This window comes from Spermophilus citellus (assembly GCF_964194105.1).
Source record: "Spermophilus citellus genome assembly, chromosome: 3".
In the NCBI taxonomy this organism is placed as follows: Eukaryota; Metazoa; Chordata; class Mammalia; order Rodentia; family Sciuridae; genus Spermophilus; species Spermophilus citellus.
The window spans coordinates 7,583,991-7,608,161 of record NC_138184.1 but is presented as its reverse complement, the minus strand read 5'-3'; the positions used below and the strand labels follow the sequence as shown (position 1 = coordinate 7,608,161).

The 24,171-nt window shown below is 38.4% G+C and overlaps 1 protein-coding gene and 1 pseudogene across 2 annotated transcripts; one reads left to right on the top strand and one right to left on the bottom strand.

Annotated features, from left to right (window-relative positions):
- Window positions 1–3,732: 3,732 nt before the first annotated feature.
- On the top strand, window positions 3,733–4,575 carry LOC308643215 (olfactory receptor 7E178-like; the record flags this gene model as incomplete). Its single annotated transcript, XM_081283131.1, has 1 exon — window positions 3,733–4,575. One exon carries the CDS (start codon window positions 3,733–3,735, stop codon window positions 4,573–4,575), a length of 843 nt encoding a protein of 280 aa, XP_081139257.1.
- Window positions 4,576–7,859: 3,284 nt separating this feature from the next.
- Window positions 7,860–22,175, bottom strand: LOC308643214 (olfactory receptor 7E178-like; annotated as a pseudogene). Its single transcript has 3 exons — window positions 21,901–22,175; window positions 19,081–19,324; window positions 7,860–8,558 (listed from the first exon to the last, which is right to left on the bottom strand). The product of its transcript is annotated as an olfactory receptor 7E178-like (transcript).
- Window positions 22,176–24,171: the final 1,996 nt, after the last annotated feature.

Genomic DNA, 24,171 nt, shown 5'->3' with positions numbered 1-24,171 from the left:
GGAAACATTATTTAAAGCTTCCAGAGTGCCAGGCTCTGGGCTATACATTCTATGTAGATTATTTCAGTTTTCCTGCATAGTCTTTCTCAGGTTAGAAGCACCTTATGTTTATTTTACAGAAAAGATAAGAGAACAGAATTTTTATGAAACTCCTGTTATGCTTTTATCTTGTAAATTCTTGAGTTAACCATCATTTAACTTGCCTGTTACTCCAGCATGAGACCTGCCCCTCAGGGTGCACTTACATTTGGGGGTGTCTGGTAAGTCACAGAACAGATCAGCAGGTGTCACCAGAAGCAGTGATTATGGGAACAATGGCCGAGATCATAGGAAAAGATCATAGGAAGAAAAGACACACCATCATTCAGCACAAACTGCTCTCTTTCCCACTCCAGGATGACCTTGTAGCTGTCCACATCTTCCCACATTCTTAAAGTCAGACCACTTAACCTATAAAGGGGTCTTTGCGTCAGATTATTAATGGCTTCATTATTACTCAGGAAACTGGAAAGAGTTGAAATAGGTACCAGATATGAGCCTCTGATGAAGACCTCTGTACCTCTGCTAAAAACTTCCAGATGGTCCTGAAACAATGAAAAAGATTAGTCCATGTTACCCAGAGCTGGGAACTTAATTTTATATCCTGTTGCTTAAACTATTTCCATGAAAAAGAAGGTTGTAAGACTCTCAGTTTATTTATAGTTGAGACAACTGTGTTGAGTAAGGATCAAGCAGATAATTGATGCTCCTTGTGTGTTTAATATGTACTAAATACATAAAATTGGGAAAAATAAAACTTGCATGTTATTATTGGTAGTAATTATAAGGTTAAGTCATCACACCACTTAAGTAAAAGATTCTGTGACCTGATGGTACAGATTTCCTATTTTTGTAACAAGACTTTTTATTTTTCTTGTGTAACTATATGCGGACATCTATAGAGGAATGATTAATCTGATTTCCATTTCCCCAGAACCTATACCTTGTTTAGCACAAAAGGGGACATAAAAAGGGAAAAGTCTCTGTTAAATATTAAAGAGACCCTTTTCTGGTCCACAGTACATGGCCTACTCAGTGTGGATCCAGTGTTCTTGTATTTCCCTTCCTGCCCTTTCATCTCTTTTAAGAATGTGCCACAGAACTAGAGACAGGTCACAATAGCTATTGTCTGTGTCTGTGCCATGGTCACCTGGGCCCTATGATTCCATTTAGGTGCATTGACATTTATTGGGCAAATGTATTCTGTGAGCATGTACAAATATGCAACAACAAATCCCATAAATATGTACAACTGTAATGCACCAATAAAAAAAAAACTTTGGCAGAGATTTTCATGCAATAAAATAAGAAAAATATGCATAAATATTAGTGGCCAGGTGAGCCTTAGGTCTTGGGGTGAGACCTATATTGGAGTTTTGCATCATTCCAAAGATTCAGTAACTTTGATAGTTGTATTTATCCACAAATTCACTGTTTAATTGTTGAATTCTTCACTTTTTGAACAGAACCCATGATGATTAAATGCGTATTAGTTTCCAAACTTAGATATGTAGCATGAGTGTTTTGGAGATGAGTGTTATTCTTCATACTGAGAAAAGAGGTGTGGAGAAAGTTACCCTCGTTCTTCATATAGTAGCAGGTCAGTGATGAGGGACTGAGTGTTGACTCTCTACCTCCCATCCCATGGCAATGTCACTTGTATTGGAGCCAAATGGGAATATTATCACCCATGCAGGATGAAATTTCTCTTTGATTTATCTTGGAAGAATTGTTACTAGATGGAAGTCAGGAATTAAAAAAATAGACCCACACAGGTATGATCAATTCATTTTCAGTGATGGTACCAAGTAAATTCAATGAAGAAAAGACTTTTTTTTTCCTTTGCATTTAATGCTTCTGGAACAATTGAATAAATGTGTAGGAAAAATGAACTTCAAACCTTACTTTAAAACACATATAAATTTAAACTGACATGGATTAAAAATACAATAATAAATTTTAAAGAGGAAAAGACAAATACACTAAGATTTTATTCACAGTTGTATAATGTGGAGGTTCATTTTGATGTACTTACACAAGCACAGAATATAGCTTGTTCCAATACTTCCCCTTATCTCCCCTCTTCCCCTCCTATACTTCTCCTTCAACTATTGGTTCTTCTTCCAACTGCCTATAGTTTTTTTTTGAAATTTCATGCAATATGGATATACATCAAGGTGAACTTCACAGAGGTATATTCATATATGGACATAAGAAAGTTTGGGTTCATTCCACTGTTCTTCCCTTTCCTATCCTTCCTACCTCCACCTCAACCCCCTTCTCCTATTCCACCTACCTCTCTTCCATTTTCATGGGGAATTCAGGAGTATTTTTGATGGTGCATATTAAGAATAAGGGTATGCATTGTATAATGACTGATAATTTGAAGGGGTAACAACTGTAGATGATTAATAGTAAAAGCAAGTATATATCTCTGCTTGGAATTCAATTATCCTCCATTCACATTGTTTGGGGGAATTCTAACTTGTGTAATAAGGAAAAAGGTACAGAATTTTTAAAGAATTATCCTAAGAATAAAAGGACAAGTTAAATGACGTCCTTCCCTTGGGTCATGCTGTGTGTCTTCTAACCCATCTGAAGTAGAGGTATGCACTTCACAGAGAGATTGGAATCCGGGTGTTGATATAAGCTAGTGCATTTCAAAAGTATAAAAAGCCTTGAGTGGTCTTAATAGCAGATGAACTACTGAGTTTATAGGAAGGTAACAAAAATAAACTAAAATTAAAAATAAAATTAAGAAGAAATAAAATAATTAAAAAACATTTCTTCAAATTTCATTACATTTTGATCCTTGACTGGTACAGTGCCACACTAAGATCATATTTGGTCAACAACATCATAAGATTATGTGCATTTAACCAAGCACTATTTATGTAAAGTTGAAGTTCATTACCATCAGAGATAAGACTTTTATATTAGATACTTCTTAAAAGACTATCAAAATTTGAGTGAGTACTTGAATAAAGGAAGTAAATCAGAAACCTAACAAAGAAGAAAACCTTCTGGGAGTTACTGGCACATAACTATGTATTCTGATTTCCAACTGTCAACTCTAATAGCATTATAATAATGCAGTCTAACTCTTGTAGATTTTGTAATATTGTGCATTTCAAGTACATAGATACTGCACTTTGGTTTAAGGTAAGAATAAGGTAAATTTCAATGCTTCTTAAATTCCTTTACAGTGATGTTGGTTTCTGTTTGTTTTTCTGGAAGTGGGAACTCTTACTTTTTTTCTATTATTTTCTCAAAAGAATAGGTCAGATTGCAAGGTGAGCTTGGAGTTGTTATCACTGATGTTCTTGGTTATCAGGGTTCAACTTAAGTCTCTCCAAAGTAGGTGTGCAAAAAAGAAAGTGAATAACACAGAAACCATGAATAGGGATAGTTGGAAGTTTAAGTTTGCCCAACTGAGAAACATTACTGAGGGTTTACAGAACTGAAATGTGAACACTTAAATTGTGAATATGTGAGTTCAAAATATATGTGGAGTACTGGGTGCCTGTTAACTTTTTTTTTTTTCACCAACAATTTTACATTGTTTTTTCTTTTTGCAAAAGATGCCCAAGAAATACGGAACCACACAATTTTACACAGATATCAGAATTCCATCTCATAGGTCTCTCAGAGGATCCAGACCTGCAGCCTGTCCTCTTTGGACTGTTCCTGGCCATGTACCTGGTCACAGTGCTTGGGAACCTGCTCATCATCCTGGCTGTCAGCTCTGACCCCCACCTCCACACCCCCATGTACTTCTTCCTCTTCAACCTGTCCTTGGCTGACATCTGCTTCATCTCCACCACGGTTCCAAAGATGCTGGTGAACATTCAAACTCACAGCAGAGCCATCTCCTATGTGAGCTGCCTGACACAGATGTCTTTCCTCATCATTTTTGGATGTATGGATGATCTGCTTCTGACTGTAATGGCCTATGACCGGTTTGTAGCTATCTGTCACCCCCTGCATTACCCAGTAATCATGAACCCTCGCCTCTGTGGCTTCTTGGTTTTTGTGTCTTTTTTATTTAGCCTTTTGGACTCCCAGTTGCATAATTTCATTGTCTTACAATTTGCTTACTTCAATAGTGTGGAAATTTATAATTTCTGCTGTGAACCTGCTCAAATCCTTAATCTTGACTGTTCTGAACCCTTCATCAAAAACCTAGTCACATGTTTTGTTGGTGCCATATTTGGTTTTTTCCCTATCTCAGTAATACTCCTCTCTTACTACAAAATTGTTTCCTCCATTCTGCGAATCCCATCCTCAGGGGGGAAGTACAAAGCCTTCTCCACCTGTGGGTCTCACCTCTCAGTTGTTGTCTTATTTTATGGAACAAGTGTTGGGGTGTACCTTGGGTCAGCTGTTTCACATTCTCTTAGAAGGGGTGTGGCCTCCTCAGTGATGTACACCATTGTCACCCCCATGTTGAATCCCTTCATCTACAGCCTGAGGAACAGGGACATTAAAAATGCCCTAAGGAGGTTCCACAGTGGAAAAGTCTATGTCAGGACCTGAGCTGCTCTGTTGGAATGTATGTGGGAGAAGCCATGAGTAGTAACACCTAGACCTAGGAATTCTACCTCGTGGGCACATCATTTTTCAGATTGCTGGCTCTGACCCCTCATCACATTTCAGAGGCTTATTAGGCTGGAGTTACAGGGTGTACTCACTCCCTTCCCACTCCTGAGTCCTCAGTGATTGACAGGCTCCTTCAGTTACTGTCTCTGTGACTCAGTGTCCCCTTTTGGCCTTTGTCCTGTAGTAACTATCCAGCTTATTGCCCATATGCAATTCACTCCATTATAATAACTAGATTTATTTCTATTTTCGAGTGAACACTGAGTGATTGTAAAAGGGGGGAAATGTATGTTGAGATTTGTCAACAATTGTAACATTTCAAAATGTGCTGAAGAAATAAAGCTTGTTTTAAATCTATTTCGTTGTTCAGGACATCCCTGTGAGATGTGGTAAGTGGCATCATATTTCAGGTTTCCTATAAAATAATACGATTGGCCCCTCTTCATTTTCTGTCGTCCTGCCTTGCCATGGGTTCTCTGCCTCACAGGTGTTTGCACAATTGTAATCTCATTTGTCCTGAGGCTCTCAGTACAGCCAGTGCCAGACTGTTTAGAGGTTCAGTCTTCAAAACTCTGAGCTAAATAAACCTTCTTTTCTGTATAGGTTACTCTGCCTAAGATATTTTGTTATAGCAACAGAAAACAGACCAATACGGGGCAGGGCAATCTGCTTTACTTGGTCTATCGACTAAAAGGATAAACTCAATTAAAATAATTTGACAATTACAGACACATATACTCAGGATGATGTTTGATCAAAAATCTAGACATCAATAGCCCACCAATTTTATACATAAAATTAGCCATCACAATATCCTATTAAAATACTAAATATTTATATTTTATAGACATACATCCAGTATTTCAATTCCTCCCTAGATTGGTTGACTTTCTATAGTATGTTCCATAAACTCTTGAGAGAAGAAATGTGAGCTTATTTGTTTTTAATATGATGAAGAATGGAATTATTTCCTCCCAAGATTAGGAGTTATAGAATAAAATATAGATTTTAAACAGTTCTACAAAAGTAAATGTATACAATAATGAAGACATGCTTTTTTAAAAAATTGGAGATATCTAATAAAGAATGCAAGAAGTCCTGCTTTTAATTTTTCTTCAGGTACTCATCATAGTAGGGGAATTGGAATAAGAACAAATTACATGCTACCCTCAGTTTTAACATGTCACGTATTGTAAATTTTTCCTTGGCTGTGGTGTGAGTGTCCTGTCCGTGTCACCCTCTATGAAATGACTTCAAGTAAAAAACAGCATTCTTTTCTCCTATGGCACAGTCATTCTAAATGCCTTAGCCAATAGATTCTTCCACCCCATCCACCTCTCAATACCTGCCATCTGGCCTTCTTCACATTCTCTCCCAGTCCTCCAGATGCACCCTGCCCTCCATATGCAACTTGAGTAGGCATGTGATAAAGTGTTATTCACAACAGTTAAGGACGAACTGACTTCACTTCCACAGCATGGGGGTCTCTCAGCCAGGTAGCTCTGAGGAGGGAAGATTGCAACAGACCACTCTTTATTTAAGTCCTACTTTGTCCATCAGGAAAAAATACAAAATCAAAACAAAAAAAAAATAAATAAAACCAGAAACTCCTTATTAAAATGTCCAGGACTGGAAAACACTAAGGAATCTAAAGATGGGAAAAGACTGTAGAAATGGATCAGGAAATTCAGTTTAAGTCTAAGAGTACTGTGACAACCCATGCCTGAATTTAAAAGAGAAACACACACACACACACACACACACACACACACACACACACACACACAGAAATATCTGGGACTGGAAGACTCTCAACTCCCCAGATATTGCCTGAAAACTTGAGGCCATTGCTACCTCAGAGCTCCACTCATTACTACCCCCAGAATGGGTGCCATGTCCTCTGACCCAACTACTTTAGCTCTCTCAAAGGTAGTTTAGGGCACAGCTGATCATACTGGTGTGTCAATGGAGAGCCAAGGGCTGGAGACCTTTGCCACCATCTTACTCCCCCACCTGGCTTTCTTCAGGGATCCTCCCTAACCCCCAGATTCTTCAGCAGCAAGTTAAGGGCCACCACAGTGCTTATCTGCCAGGGCCAGGTATGATAGCAGGTAATTTTGTCAAACACCAGGCAAAGGGTTTCCTATCAAAACATACTCATTCCTCTTATTACTTTAAAGAAGTACATTTTTAAAAGTAAACCTTTCAGGTGTTTAAAGGTAAACTATTAAAAACAGTGTGACTTTGAATATGGTAGAAAACATATTCCGTTCAACTTATTCAACTGTAAATTTATGAGGGAAAAAGACTCACTTAACCAAGAGGGTGCTGAGAAGATGTGCTAAAATGTATTGATTAAAACAGTCTTCAGTGCCTTGTTAAAAATCGATTATTTAAACTTTCATTCTCACCTTAATAGATTCAATTTATGGGCTTTACAAACAGAAAATTTGATTTTTTTTAACCAGATCCTGAATTTATTAGCTGTGTGCTAGAACTTGGTACTCATCTAAAGGCTTAATGTTTTCATTTTTAATGATAGTAAGTATAGCACTTTAGATTTTCTTAGTTGTCAATGGACCTTTATTTAATTAATTTGCTTATAAGTGGTGCTGAGGATCAAACCCAGGGCCTCACACATGCCAGGCAAGCATTCTACCACTGAGCCACAACTCCAGCCCTACTTGTAGCACTTTTGAAAATGGTAAAAACTCATTAAGGGAAGATATCCTTGTTATTATCATGGTGGTTGTCAGCATCATCATCATTATCATCATCATTTAATTTATTTGGACTCTAAGATTTCTTTCACTCTGGATGCTGGCAGATGGTAACATGTTTGTGTTTACACAGTGCAAAATACTTTCCCCCTTTTTGTTATCATTTAAAAATTCAGTGCTTATCTTTTACAACTGCAATTTGTTAAAAGACCCTGGGTTTAATCCTGGTGCCATACCCTGACCCCTGGCTAAGAAAGAGAGTTTAACATTTCATTCGGAGGCCAGTGTTGTTCAGAAATTACAAAGGTTAATGATGACAAAAATGTTTCTGAATACTCATAAAACTCAATTAAATACAAACCAAAGGCAGCAATATCTACATATGAAACATGGAGTGAAATGAACGCCATCACACACCTAGAGTCACATAAAGGAGAATGTAGGTCTATATGGTTGGTTTTTTCAACCTGAACTACAGAAAGAAAGAAAGTGTTAATGTGACTAGAATGGCCTGCTCTGTAGCTTCATCAGGGCAGTTTTAATGTCCTTGTTCCTCAGGCTGTAGATGAAGGGGTTCAGCATGGGGGTGACCACAGTGTACATCACGGAGAACACAGCAATCTTTCTAGGAGAGTCTGATACAGCTGAAGCAAGGTACATTCCAATGGCAGTTCCATAAAATAAGCCAACAACTGCCAGGTGAGACCAACAGGTGGAGAAGGATTTGTACTTCCCACCTGAGGATGGAATTCGCAGAGTGGAGGAAACAATTTTATAATAAGAGAAAAAAGATCCCTAAGACAGGAAGAAAGCCATTGATGGCACCAACAGTATACATGATGATATTTTTGGTAAAGGTATCAAAACAGATAAGACTAAGGATCTGAGAAGGTTGACAGAAGAAATTAGCAATTTCCACATCTTTGAAGTAGGTAAAGTATAAGGCAATCAAATTGTGGAGCTGGGATTCCAAAAGGCTAAGCAAAAGAGACACCAGAACTAAAAAGCCACAGAGGCGAAGGTTCATGATGACTTGGTAATGCAGGGGGTGACAGATGGCCACAAAGTGGTCATAGACCATTACAGTCAGAAGCATATCATCCATGCACCCAAAAATGAGAAAAAAGACATCTGTGACAGGCAGCCCACATAGGAGATGGCTCTGCTCTGAGTCTGGATGCCCACAATTATGATTGGGACCATGGTGGAGATGAAACCAAAATCAGCCAAGGACAGATTGGAGAGGAAGAGGTACATGGAGGTGTGGAGGTGGGGGTCAGAGCTGACATCCAGGATGATGAACAGATTCCCAAGCATGGGACCAGGTACATGGATAAGAACAGTCCAAAGAGGACAGGCTGCAGGTCTGGGTCCTCTGAGAGTGCCATGAGATAGAATTCTGAGGCAAGTGTTAGATTTTTCAGTTCAGTTTTGCTTGGGCACCTTTTGAAAAAGAAAAGTGTGTTGGAAAAAGGAAACCAATAAATACATGCAAGCATGAACACAATGTTACCCATTACATTAGCCTAGAATATTTAAACACCACGCATATGTCTGTCTTGTGGATATAAGTAAAAGTGAGATTCACCATGGTGTATTCACATATGCAGGAAGGAGAGCTCGGTCTGGCTCAGTTCCTGGCTCCTCCTTTTCCCAGTCCTTCCTTTCTCCCCCTCAATCCCTTCCTCTACTCTCTGATACCTCTTCTATTTTCATGGAATTCCTTCCCTCCACCTTTTCTTTCTTTTTTCACTTATTTTAGTACACTAAATTTGATCATTTACATCAGAAAGCATTATGCACTAATTATTTCCCCTGAGTTTTTCTGCTTCTCATACATTCTATTTCCCCTCCTGTGTGAATGAAGTCCTCACTCAAATTTTGTATGTATTTCAACACTAATGTAATAGATAGCTTGAATCATTATTGGTGTTGGACTCTAATTTTGATTAATATGTTTAAAATGAATGTACATAACCAATATCATCAACCTTAGGGCACATTGCCCCATCAATGATTCACTGATAATGAAATATTAGCGCTTTTGAATTTTCTTGTTGTGTATATGTTTGTCAACTCTATATGTCTTCCCTCAATATCTACTAAAGAAATCTATCCCTTGCTTTCTAAAAACTTTATAATGGCTTAGGTACACTGCTTCTTTGTTCTTCTGATCATAAACCCTTTTACATATGTTTGAGGACTTTAGCATTAGGGAACACACAGAACCGAAGTTTGGGATATGATACTTCTAATACCATTTAGTAGATTTTCATATCAATATTTCCTGGTAAATGGCTTATAATTTTCCTACCTCAGCTACTTGAAAGCAGCTCAGGTTTATTCCTTTGTCAAGTCACACTGTCATTTAATTGGGAAAAACACAACAGAAAACTGTAGGAAATTATTTAAACACATCTGGACCATTTAGTTACATCTAAACTGGGTAAAATAATTTCCTAGCTTATGTGTTATTTTTGAAATGCTTTAAAATATTTTTTAAATCACATGAAGTAGCAGTTTTTGGTCTCATTTATAATATTTACTTGTGAATATTTTGAAATACCAAGATGCCCTGTTACTTGATTAAAATCAGTTTGATTATAATATCAGCTAGTGAAGATCTTGGTCATCCTGTCTTATACCAGGGTTGAGAATCACAGCCTTAGAATATTTGCTGGCATTCTGAAAATGCTCTATTAGTGTGATTTTTCTGTGACTATTAACAATAACTACTGCCCATATTAAAAATAAACATTTAGTAATATGTGCTTCACAATCAATATTTTATAAGGATTTAAATTAGGTTCTTAATATCTCTGCATGATCCTATTTTCTATATACCTATTCCACCAAAGAAACTGTTCCCATAAATTCAGTGTGCATATTTTTGTCAATATTTTCATGTTAGGTTTTTTTTGTAATTTTCCATTTTATTTTTTTATTTTTTTATTGGTTGTTCAAAATATTACAAAGCTCATGACATATCATCTTTCATACATTTGATTCAAGTGGGTTATGAACTCCCATTTTTACCCCAAATACAAGTTGCAGAATCACATGGGTTACACATCCACATTTTTACATAATACCATATTAGTGACTGTTGTATTCTGCTACCTTTCCTATCCCCTACTATCCCCTCCCCTTCCTTCTCATCTTCCCTCTCTACCCCATCTGCTGTTATTCAATTCTCTCCCTTGTTTTTTCCCCCTTTCCCCTCACAAACTCTTATATGTAATTTTGTGTGACAATCAGGTTCTCCTTCCATTTCCATACAGTTTCCCTTCTCTCTCCCTTTCTCTCCCCCCACTCATCTCTGTTTAATGTTAATCTTTTCCTCATGCTCTTCTTCCCTGTACCATTCTTAGTTGCTCTCTTTATATCAAAGAAGACATTTGTCATTTGTTTTTTAAGGATTGGCTAGCTTCACTTAGCATAATCTGCTCTAATGCCATCCATTTCCCTGCAAAATCCATGATTTTGTCTTTTTTTAGTGCTGTGTAATACTCCATTGTGTACAAATGCCACATTTTTTTATCCATTCATCTATTGAAGGGCATCCAGGTTGATTTCACAGTCTAGCTATTGTGAATTGTGCTGCTATGATCATTGATGTGGCAGTATTCCTATAGTATGCTCTTTTAAGGTCCTCAGGGAATAGACCAAGGAGGGCGATAGCTGGGTCAAATGGTGGTTCCATTCCCAGCTTTCCCAGGAATCTCCATACTGCTTTCCATATTGGCCGCACCACTTTGCAGTCCCACCAGCAATGTACAAGTGTACCCTTTTCCCCACATTCTCGCCAGCACTTATTGTTGTTTGACTTCATAATGGCTGCCAATCTTACTGGAGTGAGATGGTATCTTAGGGTGGTTTTGATTTGCATTTCTCTGACTGCTAGAGATGGTGAGCATTTTTTCATGTACTTATTGATTGATTGTATGTCCTCCTCTGAGAAGTGTCTGTTCAGGTCCTTGGCCCTTTTGTTGATTGGGTTATTTGTTATCTTGTTGTTTAATTTTTTGAGTTTAAGTAAGTCCCATTTGTTTATTCTTGTATTTAACTCTTGGATTATGGGCATCCTATTAAGGAATTTGGAGCCCGACCCCACAAAATGTAGATCAGAGCCAACTTTTTCTTCTGCCTGTTTTGGTACCAGTACCATGCTGTTTTTGTTACTATTGCTCTGTAGTACAGTTTGAAATCTGGTATTGCTATACCTCCAGATTCACACTTCCTGCTTAGAATTGATTTTGCTTTTCTGGGTCTTTTGTTTTTCAATATGAATTTCATGATAGCTTTATCTACTTCTACAAGAAATTCCGTTGGGATTTGATTGGCATTGCGTTGAACCTGTAGAGAACTTTGGGTAATATCGCCATTTTGATGATGTTGGTTCTGCCTATCCATGAACAGGGTACATTTTTCCATCTTCTAAGATCTTCTTCTATCTCTCTCTCTAGGGTTCTGTAGTTTTCATTGTATAAATATTTCACCTCTTTTGTTAGGTTGATTCCCAAGTATTTTTTTTTTGAGGATATTGTGAATGGGGTGGTTTTCCTCATTTCCATTTCAGAAGTTTTGTTGCTGATATACAGGAATGCCTTTGATTTATGTGTGTTGATTTTATATCCTGCCACTTTGCTGAATTCATTTATTAGTTCTAGTAGTTTCTTTGTAGACCCTTTTGGGTCTTCTAGGTATAGGATCATGTCGATCGCAAACAGTGATTTTTTAAGTTCTTCTTTTCCTATTTTTTATGCCTTTAATTTCTTTTGTCTGTCTAATTGCTCTGGCTAGTATTTCAAGGACTAAATTAAATAGAAGTGGTGAGAGACAGCATCCCTGTCTTGTTCCAGATTTTAGCAGGAATGCCTTCAGTTTTTCTCCTTTTAGAATGATGCTAGCCTGAGGCTTAGCATATATAGCTTTTACAATGTTGAGGTAAGTTCCTGTTATCCCTAGTTTTTCTAGTGTTTTGAACATAAAGGGATGCTGTACTTTGTCGATTGCTTTTTCTGCATCTATCGAGACAATCATAGGTTCTTATCTTTAAGTCTATTGATGTGGTGAATAACATTTATTGATTTCCGTATATTGAACCAACCTTGCATCCCAGGGATGAATCCTACTTGATCATGGTGCACAATTTTTTTTATATGCTTTTCTATTCAATTCACCAGGATTTTATTGAGGATTTTTGCATCTATGTTCATTAGAGATATTGGTCTGTAGTTTTCTTTCTTTGAAATGTCTTTGTCTGGTTTCGGGATCAGGGTGATGTTGGCCTCATAGAATGAATTTGGAAGAGCTCCTTCTTTTTCTATTTCTTGAAATAGCTTGAAAAGTATTGGTATTATTTCTTCTTTGAAGGTTTTGTAAAACTACGCTGTATACCCATTGGGTCCAGGGCTTTTCTTGGTTGGTAGTCTTTTGATGGCTTCTTATATTTCTTCCTTTGTTATTGGTCTGTTTAAATTGTGTGTGTGTCTTCCTGCCTCAATCTGAGCAGATCATATGACTTAAGAAATTTATCCATATCTTCACTGTCTTCTATTTTATTAGAATATAGGGTTTCAAAATAGTTTCTAATTATCTTCTGTATTTCTGTAGTGTTTGTTGTGATATTGCCTTTTTCATCCTGTATGTTAGTAATTTGAGTTTTCTCTCTTCTTCTCTTCGTTAGCATGGCTAAAGGTCTGTTGATCTTATTTATTTTTTCAATGAACCAACTTTTAGTTTTATCAATTTTTCAAAGGTTTTTTTTTGTTTCAATTTCGTTGATTTCTGCTCTTATTTTAATTATTTCTTGTCTTCTGCTATATTTGCTGTTGTTTTTCTCTTCCTTTTCTAGGGTTTTGAGATGTAGTGTGAGTTCATTTATTTGTTGTTTTTTTTTTCTTTTTTTGAGGAATGATCTCCAGGAAATGAATTTCCCTCTTAAAACTGCTTTCATTGTGTCCCATAGATTCCGGTATGTTGTGTCTGAATTGTCGTTTATCTCTAAGAATTTTTTGATTTCCTCCTTTATGTCTTCTGTAACCCATTGATCATTCAGTAACATATTGTTTATTTTCCATGTGATGCAGGATTTTTCCTTCCTTCTTTTATCATTGATTTCCAGTTTCATTCCATTATGATCAGATATGGTGCATGGTATTATCTCCACACCTGTATATTTACTAAGAGTTGCCCTATGGCAAATATATGATCTATCTTTGAGTAAGATCCATGTGTTGCTGAGAAGAACATGTATCCACTTGATGATGGTTGATATATTCTATATATGTCGGTTAAGTCTAGGTTATTGATTGTGTCATTGAGTTCTACAGTTTCTTTATTCAGCTTTTGTCTGGAGGATCTGTCTAATGGTGAGAGCGGTGTATTGAAGTCACCCATAATTATTGTGTTGTGGTCTATTTGACTCTTGAACTTGAGGAGAGTTTGTTTTATGAACGTTGCCGCACCATTGTTTGGTGCATACAAATTGATAATTGTTATGTCTTGTTGGTGGATGGTTCCTTTTAACAGGATATAGTGTCCTTCTTTATCCCTTTTGATTAACTTAGGTTTGAAGTTGATTTTATTCGATATGAGTATGGCCACTCCTGCTTTCTTCCGAGGGCCATGTGAGTGGTATGATTTTTCCCAACCTTTCACCTTCAGCCTGTGTATGTCTTTTCCTATCATATGAGTCTCCTGAAGGCAGCATATTGTTGGATTTGTTTTTTTGATCCAGGTTACTAGCTTGTGTCTCTTGATTGGTGAGTTTAGTCCATTAACATTTAAGGTTACAATTGAAGTATGATTTGTACTTCCAGTCATGTTTATTTATTTATTTATTTTAGTTTGGCTAGTTTTTACTTTTTGGTTATTTTCCTCCACCTTTACTGAGATACCTCCTGCAGTTAGTTTTGGGCACTATTTTTCCATTCCTCTTCTTGTAGAATTTCGCCCAAAATGCTTTGCAGTGCTGGTTTTCTGGCTGCAAATTCTTTTAGCTTTTGTTTATCATGAATGGTTTTAATTTCATTGTCAAATCTGAAGCTTAATTTTGCTGGATACAGTATTCTTGGTTGGAATCCATTATTTTTCAGCATTTGAAATACATTGTTCCAGGATCTTCTCGCTTTCAAAGTCTGTGATGAAAAATCAGTCGTTAACCTAATTGGTTTACCCCTGAATGTAATCTGCCTCCTTTCTCTCGTAGCTTTTAATATTCTCTCCTTGTTCTGTATGTTGACTATCTTCATAATTATATGTCTTGAAGTTGGTCTATTATGGTTTTGGATGTTTGGGGTCCTGTAGGCTTCCAGGATTTGGCAATCCATTCCATCTTTCATCTCTGGGGAGTTTTCTAGGATTATTTCATTTAATAGGTTGTCCATTCCTTTGGTTTGAACCTCTGTGCCTTCTTCTATCCCAATGACTCTCAAATTCAGTTTTTTGATGAGATCCCATATCTCTTAGATAGACTGCTCGTGAGATTTAAGCATCTTTTCTGTGTTGACTATATTCTTTTCAAGTTGATAAACTTTGTCTTCATTATCTGATGTTCTGACTTCTATTTGATCTAATCTATTTGTAATATTCTTGTTAGTGTTTTTAATCTGGCTTATGGTTTCTTGCATTTCTAAGATTACTGTTTGTTTTTTTTTTAAGATCTCTATCTCCTGGTAAAGCTCATTCTTTGCAGTTTGAATTTGTTTGTTTAGTTCATTTTGAAAATATACTTTCAATGCTTGGACTTGCTGTCTCATGTCTTCTCTAATATTCCATTCCATCTGAGTTAGGTATGCCTTGATTTCTTTCCCTGTCCATGTTTCTGATGCTTCTAGGTCCTCCTGTAGATTTAAGTTGTCCTGCATTATCTGTAATCCTTTTTTCCCTTGTTTTTTTTTCATGTTTTTCACATTACTTTCCAGCTCTGTTTGACTGCTTTGTAACTGCTTTCTCCTATACATTTGTTTTGGCTTTGTATATCTCTGTTGTCTTTCCTTTGTGGTGGGAGATTATGCCTAGAGATATTGGGCTTTATTGTACTTTAGAGGTGATTCATTTAATTTATAAAGGGCTTCCAGATTTTGTATGCATATAGTGATTGTTGTTTGTTCTTAGGACTTTAAGTTAGGTGCTATGAAGGTATAAGGGTTACTATGTCTTGGCTACTTTAGAAGGTTGCTCTACTGAAGGGGGATACTAACCGTGGATTGGATCAGGGTGTTGGTAGTAGCTAGGTATTTAGGAGCACTATAGACGGCCTCGAAACATTTACCTATTTGCATTTAGACACTTACACGTAATGGAGGATGTAATGCTTGGGATGAAAGTTGGGGGGAAGGGGAAGGAAGGTGCTCTTGAAAAGAGAGAAGGAGAGGGAGATAGATAGCATAGAGGAGAATGGAAAGAACAATAAAACTTGGAAGGGGAAAGAAAGAGGGAAAAAGGAAGAGAAAAAATAAAATAAAATAAGAAATAAAATTAGGTCTTAATGATACATTTCCTTCTCTTCCCGTAGGCACAGCTGTGCCCTCCAAGCTGAGTTTTGCCCTCAGTGTGTCGACAGCAATCCCTGTAAGGCAGCTCCTGGGAGTCTCTCAATCCTGTTGGTCCAGAGCCATTTCACTTCTATGGCCTCTCCTCCCCTTCCTCCTGCCAGCCAGCCAGGTCCTGCTCACCGGAGGCGGTTCCCCAAGGATCTGGTTACACTTTCAGCCCCACCGCGTGCCCTATTTCCCGAATGACTGAGCACCCTCTGTCATTCATCTAAGCCCCAGTGCTGTGGAGCTGTGGTCTGGGAGTCAATAGTTTAATTTTTCCAGACCCCTTTGGTGGGCATGCCCTCGGAAGCTGGCGGCTAAGACCTTTGGTGTCGCCACTGGTGGTAATGGGAGTTGTGGGTCAAGGATCCCCTCTGCTTCCCTCAGCCCCTACAATCATGACCACTCCACTGGTGGTAGGAGGAGTTGGGGGTCTGGAGTGTCCTCTGTTTCCCTCTGCCCCTACCTTCACGCCCTCTCAGTTGGCTGTTGGGGGAGTTGGGGGTGGGGAGTCTTCTCTGCTTCCCTCTGCCCCTACAGTCATGCCCACGTCACTGGCATTAGGTGAAGTTGGGGGTCGGGAGTCCCTTGGCCCTATGGTCTCACCCATGGAGAGATTTTTGAAGTTTCCGGTTGTTTGTATCTGATGTGGGTGGGAGTAACACACCTGCTAAAGTAGATTCCGCTGGGAAGGAATCTTGTTGGCCGAACTTTGGTGACTTCCCCTCTCTGCTATGGCGGGCCCCTGGCTCCTTGCCGGAGTATCCAAAGGGAGGGGTGGAACTGGCTTGTCTCTGGTTTTAGTTCCCAGTTCGCTATTTCATAAAGGCTTGGTTAGATTCTCTTCATGTCGCCTCCTGAGCCGGGCGGGCGGGGGGGGGGGTCGTTTGCCGGGTGGGCAGGGCCGTTCGCAGAGCTGGGAGGGCGGGGGCCGTCTGCCAGGCTGGGCGGGGAACATTCTCGCTGCGCCGGGCCACTGGGGGCGACTTGCAGAGCCGGACAGGCGGCAGCCGCTGGACTGGACCTCTGCGCCACGTGCTTCATGTTACTTTTTATTTCAATATCCATTTGCATTTTTCTTTAAAACTTACTTGAAAAAAAAAAACACAATGTTCATTCAAGCCATCTACAACACATCACTTATTGCCCCTGAAATTTAGTAGTTTAGATCAACATGTGAAGCACCTTCCTTAACCTCAAAAGTCTTAGCTGATGCACACCATTACTTGAGGGATAACAATTAATTTGTCAACTTATTTTTATGACCAGCTTTCCAAAATCTTGTGCCTGAGTCCATATAATACAAATGAGGATTTCCACATATGTGTGGGTGGCAGACAGTTTTTTTGAATTCTAGTAGTTGATGTGCATTCCAGGTGTTCTATTAATCAGGAACATTTTTTGGTTAAATAAAAACTTGTCCTCATCAAACACCTTATTGTTGTTAAGATGTATTGTCAAAAATATTCCCAAGGTATGTCTAGTATGAGCCCCTGCATAATTACTATGATATTTCCTCTTGTGTAGGAGAGATATTTCCAGTGGGCTCCAGTAGAGAAGACAGAGGTTTGGGATAAGAGTTAGGAAATCCACACTTTAGTTCCATAACATTAACCTTTGCCTGTGAGCTCAGCCATCCTGTCTATAATGGAGGCAGCTGAGGCCAACCATTGCTGACCTGTGTGATCCACCTGGAATCTTAATTCGAAGAGCACAGTGAGTATCAGGGATTTTTCTTGGTATTTGAAATAGCTGTGTGGGTTGTTAGAAGGAAAATCTTCCAAGAATATTCTGGGTAAATGCTTGTTGTCTGTGATACTTAGCTCAATTCAATCATGGCTTCATTATTTTATATCTAAACACAAATTATGAAGTTATGTCTTTCAATTTTGATAAAATAATAATGTTGGTGGAGCTTCTGAGTTGTAGAAGACTGTGTACATGAAATGAAACATGCTACACCAAACATAGAGATTAGAGACTCCCTTTTGGGAAACTGTCATTCATGATACGATTATTGCCAATCTCTTCCCCCTCATCACCTTCATAAACCACTTGAAATGCTTAGGAAAAAGTTCACAGTACCCAATTTCTACTTCCACGCATAGAACCGGTGTGCAAGGAAATCAAAACTTTGAATGAGATTTTTTGGTGCCTCCCCCACTGTCAGATACATAAACTTCAAAGTTAAAGTAGCTGATATTCTGCATATTTTTAATTTTCATATCTATCTACCACACACTGTCATGTTGTCTTGATGATGGAGAAAGATCACTCCAGAGAGTCCTTCCTCCATCCATCCTCTCCCCCAGCACTTACTGGGTAGTGCTGAGTCTATGCTGAGTCATGACAAAGAGAATCCAATGCCCCTCCTCTGCCTGGTACCCAGTGGAGGCCTCAGGCTCCGTGCTCAGGATTGATATGAATATGGTGATAAATACAAGCTTCCTGGTGCAGAAAACTATGGAAGGATCAGACACAGGTATGAAGCCAACTGGACTGGAGCCATTGAACTGAAGAGCTGCAGACATAGGATGACTATTGACTATTTATTATATGACCTTAGGGCTCCATGCACAGGGCTCATAATTAGTCAAATTATTCCATGTTTTCTAAATCTCCAAGGACTTCTTAATACAAGTGAATAAGAAACAGAAGAGAAAATGAACATCCACAAATATTTTGGGTATCTTCCTAGGAGATGGATGTTTCCTAATTACATGTTTTATTTCTTTTATTCTGATTCATCTACTTTCATTTAAATTATTTTGTGGTAAATATGCATAACAAAAACTTACCATTTTAATCATTGCTAAATGCACAGTTAAGTGGCATTAATAAGGTATTCAGAGATGGCATCAACATAAATGCACGACAGAGTTATCACTAAAGATGTCAGAAGTGGAAAGATTGAAAGTTGAGAATGGTTGTGGAAGAAATTTCCACATGTTAAAAGCAGGGAGATTACAATGGAATTCATTCATGCTGCTTAAAATAAGTGACCCTAAAATTAAGAAAACACAGAGGCATGAATTCATAGCAGGCTGGAAATGCAGTTGGCCACACTGAGCAAAGGCCATTACAGTCAGAAGGCTACCATCCATGCATCCAAAATGATAAAAAGAGACATCTGGAGATGGCTCTGCTGTGAGTTTGTATGCCCACAATTATATTAGAACTATGGTGGAGATGAAGCAGATGTTAGCCAAGGACAGGTTGGAGAGGAAGAAGTACATGGGGATGTGGAGGTGTGGGTCAGAGCTGACAGCCAGGATGATGAGCAGGTTCCCAAGCACTGTGACCAGGTACATGGACAGGAACAGTCCAAAGAGGAGGGGCTGCAGGCCTGGGTCCTCTGAGAGGCCCAGGAGGCGGAATTCTGAGCCACCTGTTAGATTTTGTGTTTCTTCATAGTTCTGACAACTAATTCTCAAACTCTGCACTTGATGCACTAAACTTTTTCATTGCTTTCAACCCACAACATTTTAAAGCTAAGATCCAAAATTCTAAATCACAGGTATGTACAGTGAGCAGTTCTAAATTCTAAATTCCAGTTTTGAGTAGGAATGTTTTAAAAATCCTGCCTGTAATGTCTTTGTTTGATATTGAGTGGGATGGCTGTAAGAATGGAGGGGTATGTGGGCCACAGTGAGGTTGTCCTGGAGTAGCAGAAAGAGCAATGAGTGCTGCTCACTGCTTATCTTCTCTGTCTGTGGTCTTAGCCTGGAATCTATTTCTGTCATTCCTATAGTTGACTCAGAATGTACCAACCACTCCTGTCCCTTTTGGTATACCAGTAATCCCAAAAAGGAAGGACACAATGAGAAAGGGACTATTGATTTATTGATTTATTATGGAGAAAGAGGCAAGTGAAATTGCTGATTGGGTTGTCCAGTGGGCAACATTCCAGTATTCTCCTGTCAAGATGCCCTGTATCTATAATCAGACACACCAAAATGGCTTTTCTATTTTCTAGCAGACTACCTGGTATTAGCTACATAAAAATGTGGTGCTTCTTTCTTTCATGGATGATGATGATGATGATGATGATGATGATGATGATGATGATGATGGTGGTGTTCATGGTCATAATATAACATAGGAGCAAAATGTTAGATTATGCAGATAAAATGACTCAAGATACAAAGAACACATTTCTGATACTGACATTTAGGTATCCCTCACTATTTATTCATAGTATTGTGGGTACTCTTCTCTTTCTCTTTGGCCTCATTTTTCATAATCTTTTCACAGTAATTGGGAAACAGTTTACAGGAACCCATACTCTGCCATCATGGATGATGTTCCAAGTGTGGAAGGAAATGGAAACATTGAATGAGATTCTTAGGACCCCCAACATAACCAAATACCCACATTCACACAACTCATAACAGCTGAAACTTTGCATATTGATGTCTTCCCATCTCAATGCCTAAACTTCATGTTAGTCTTCATGATTAAAACAATGGTTCTGATCGCCTTTCTCCATTCATCATCAACTGGGCACAGAATGAGTTGTGATAATTCTCTGTTGGGCCATGAACACGAACTGTGGTTCCAACATCCACTCCGTGACAGGTGCCTAATGAAGGCTCAGCCTCCATCCTAACAATTGACTTGAATATAGGGACAGACAGGAGCTTTCTGATACAGAAAACTATGGTTGAAGAGACACAGGTATGGAGTGCAATCGACTGAAATCTTCAAACTACAAGGAAGCAAGCAAAGCTACCTTTTTACTATCATATGAGCTTGGGGTCTCATGAACTCACAATCTGTCAAATTGAGCCACAATATTGAAATGTATAAAGGACTTTCTCATAATAGTGGAGGGGAGAATTGAACATCTACAATAGGTTTTGGGCTCTTCCTATACTCAATAGTATACTTGGGTGTAGTTTCCACTGTTTATTGCATTGATTTTAAAAATGATTAGAGGATAATAATTACACAGAGTAGTTGAATTCATTTTGACAAAATCATTCATGCATGAAATCTGTTTGTTCCATTTCAGTCCCCTGTCCTAGCCTTTTCCCTCCCCTCTTCTCTCCCCCATTATCCTTCCTCTATTTTACTGATTTTCCTTTCACTCATGTTGAAGTGCAGAGTTGGGTGGCATTAATTGCATCCACTCCTTCATGCAAATATCACCATCAACAATCTCTACACATATTTCATCTTCCCAAACTGAAACTTTGTACCCACTTAAAAAAACACTTCCTCCTTCTCCTAGCCCAAGAAAACACCATTCTACTAAGAAACATGATGAAGAAATAAAATCATCAAACTACAAAAATAATGTTATCATAACAAGGCATAAGTTACATGGAAATCTAGATGTTTACCATTGCTGCTTTTTCCAACACATGTTCCAAATGAAAGCTGCATGCCTGAAATTACACTGTCCTGCTGTGCAGCCTCCACAGAGCATTATTAATGTCCCTGTTCCTCAGGCTGTACATAAAAGGATTCAGCATAGGAATGACCACAGCATACATCAGTGAGAACACAGAAATCTTTCTGGGCAATTGTGATACAGTAGAAGCAAAGTACACTCCAACCGCTGTTCCATAAAATAAACAAACAACTGCCAGGTGAGACCCGCAGTGGAGAAGGCTTTGTACTTCTCACTTGATGATGGGATTCTAAGAACAGAAGAAACAATTTTGTAGTATGAGTAAAAGATGTCTGAGAGAGGAAGGAATCCTGAGATGGCACCAACAAAATACATGATTGCATTTTTGGTAAAGGTATCAGAACAAGAAAGATTCAGTACTTGAGAAGCCTCACAAAAGAAATTAGAAATTTCCACATCTTTAAAGTAGGCAAAGTGTAAGACAATCAAATTGTGGAGCTGGGCTTCCAAAAGGCTAAGCAAAACAGACACCAAAACTAAAAAGCCACAGAGGCTAGGGTTCACAATGACTGAGTATTGCAGGAGGTGACATGGCCACAAACTGGTCATAGGCCATCACGGTCCAGAAGCATGTCATCCATACATCCCAAAATGATAAAAATGGACATCTGTGTCCACATAGGAGTTGGCTCTGCTGTGAGTTTGGATGTTCATGAGCATCTTTGGGACCGTGGTGGAGATGAAGCAGATGTCAGCCAAGGACAGGTTGGAGAGGAAGAAGTACATGGGGGTGTGAAGGCCAGAGTCAGAGCTAAAGGCCAGGATGATGAACAGGTTCCTGAGCACCCAAACCAGGTACATGCACAGGAACAAGCCAAAGAGGATGTGCTGCAGGTCTGGGTCCTCTGAAAGTGCCATGAGATGGAATTCTGATACAGATGTTAGGTTTTTAAGTTTAATTTTGCTTGGGCACCTTTTGAAAAAGAAAAGAGTATTGGACAAAGAAACTACATAAGCAGAGACACCAAGTAATCAAACAATAATACAAATTCCTTTAGCTTATAATATTTAAAACACTAAATAAGGGATAGGATGGCATTATCTCACCACTCAGCTAAAGCTGATAGTTCATATCAGAAAGCAGTCATGTAGCCAACGACCATGAACACAGCATTTGTGGGCACTGCATCTATCAATGACGACACTGTACCAATATGCTAAGAAGCACTTTCAAAATTTTTATTTTATGCAGGTTGATTTTTATCAACCCCACACAATTATAATAACATGTCTGGCAAAGAATGTCAGTTCTTCTAGTTCCCCTCCCCTGCTGTGGCCTGGGAATATTAATTCATTGCCTTTCCTGTAATCTCTCATAGATACAGTTGAAGACTATAACATCAGGGAAGAACCTGAAATTCAAGTTTGATTCCAGCCTTTTTAAAAAATGTCATTTAATAGATTTTCACATCAATATTTTCTGGTACCTGGAATTTAATACCTGGATTCCAATTCTCTTAACTGAGCTACTTGAATATAATTTAGTGTTCTTGTGTTTTCAGATCATACTGATTTAACTTGGAAAATAAATGAAAAAGAAAAAAATTCTTGAAATAACATAAGCATACCTGGACCATCAATTCCTCACCTGTAAAATGAAGAAATCATTACTTTTCTTATAAGTGCTATTTTGTAAAAATACTTAAGGTGTTTTTAAATACCAAATACTAGTGGTACCCAGTCTGATTTGTGATACAACTGGCCTGTGAATATTTAAAAATATTAGGATCCCTGACATTGGATTAAAGACAATTTAGTTAAAATATCTGCATTTGAAATTAGTGTGATCCTTTTTTACATCAATTTTGGGAACCACTGCCTATAACATTTTCTGACATTTAGAAATTGCCATAAATATTCTTCATTTTTATCGTCAATAATAAGCACTACCCATGTTTGAATATTAAACATTTAGCAATATGTGCTTTAGAACTAATATTTTATAGGGAATGGAATTACCACTTATGAAATTTGTACTTGATTATCTCTGCATAATTCCATTTTCCTGCATACCTGCCACCTAAAGGAAAGTGCTATCAGGATTAAGTGGTCTTATTTTTATGTCAATATATAATGTCCATACATATTTGTGTTTCCATAGGCAGTTCTCTTCAGCGTTCACCTCAACAGTACCTGAATCTTATCTAGGTAGTGTACAACACAACATCCGTGGTCCCTCAAATGTACAGTGTACATCTATATGTACACTTAAGTCTCTCTGTGAAGTATGTTTTCACTAAAGCTACTGCATTACCTAAAGGAGAAACATAATTTAATACACAAATTGGGGAAATCTTTTCAAAATCCTGTGTCTCATGCAAATAAGAAATTCTACATAGTATGTGGGCATGAATTGGTAACTTCAATTTCAGTAATTGATACATGTTGTATTTTACTATTAATAACCTATGTTGTTTGTCTCAATAAAAATGAGTCCTAAATGAGCCACTTGTCAAAAGAAACAAACTTTATTTTTAGAACACACACACCACACCACACAGCTCCACAGGAAAACCCTCAGAGCCCAACTGCCACCACTGGCTTCTCACAAGCCTCTCAACCTCCCCCACCCCTCCTGCTCTTGAGGCCGATTTGCTGGGTCACATAGGCGGAGCCAAAAAAGTCCCCCAATGAGCAGCTCCGTGGTCTGAAAGGGCGGGGAAACAGCCCAATGAGCATCACTGCAGAGGAGCCAATCAGTTGGCAGCTAGAAGTTTGCTGGGGCCCCTGTGAGCTAATCATCAGCTGACAGATGGAAGTTTGCTGGCAGCAGGAAGTTTGCTGGGGCCCCTTAGGCTGTAGCTCTCAACATAATACAACAACCTATTACAGTTAAATGTGTACTGTCAGAAAT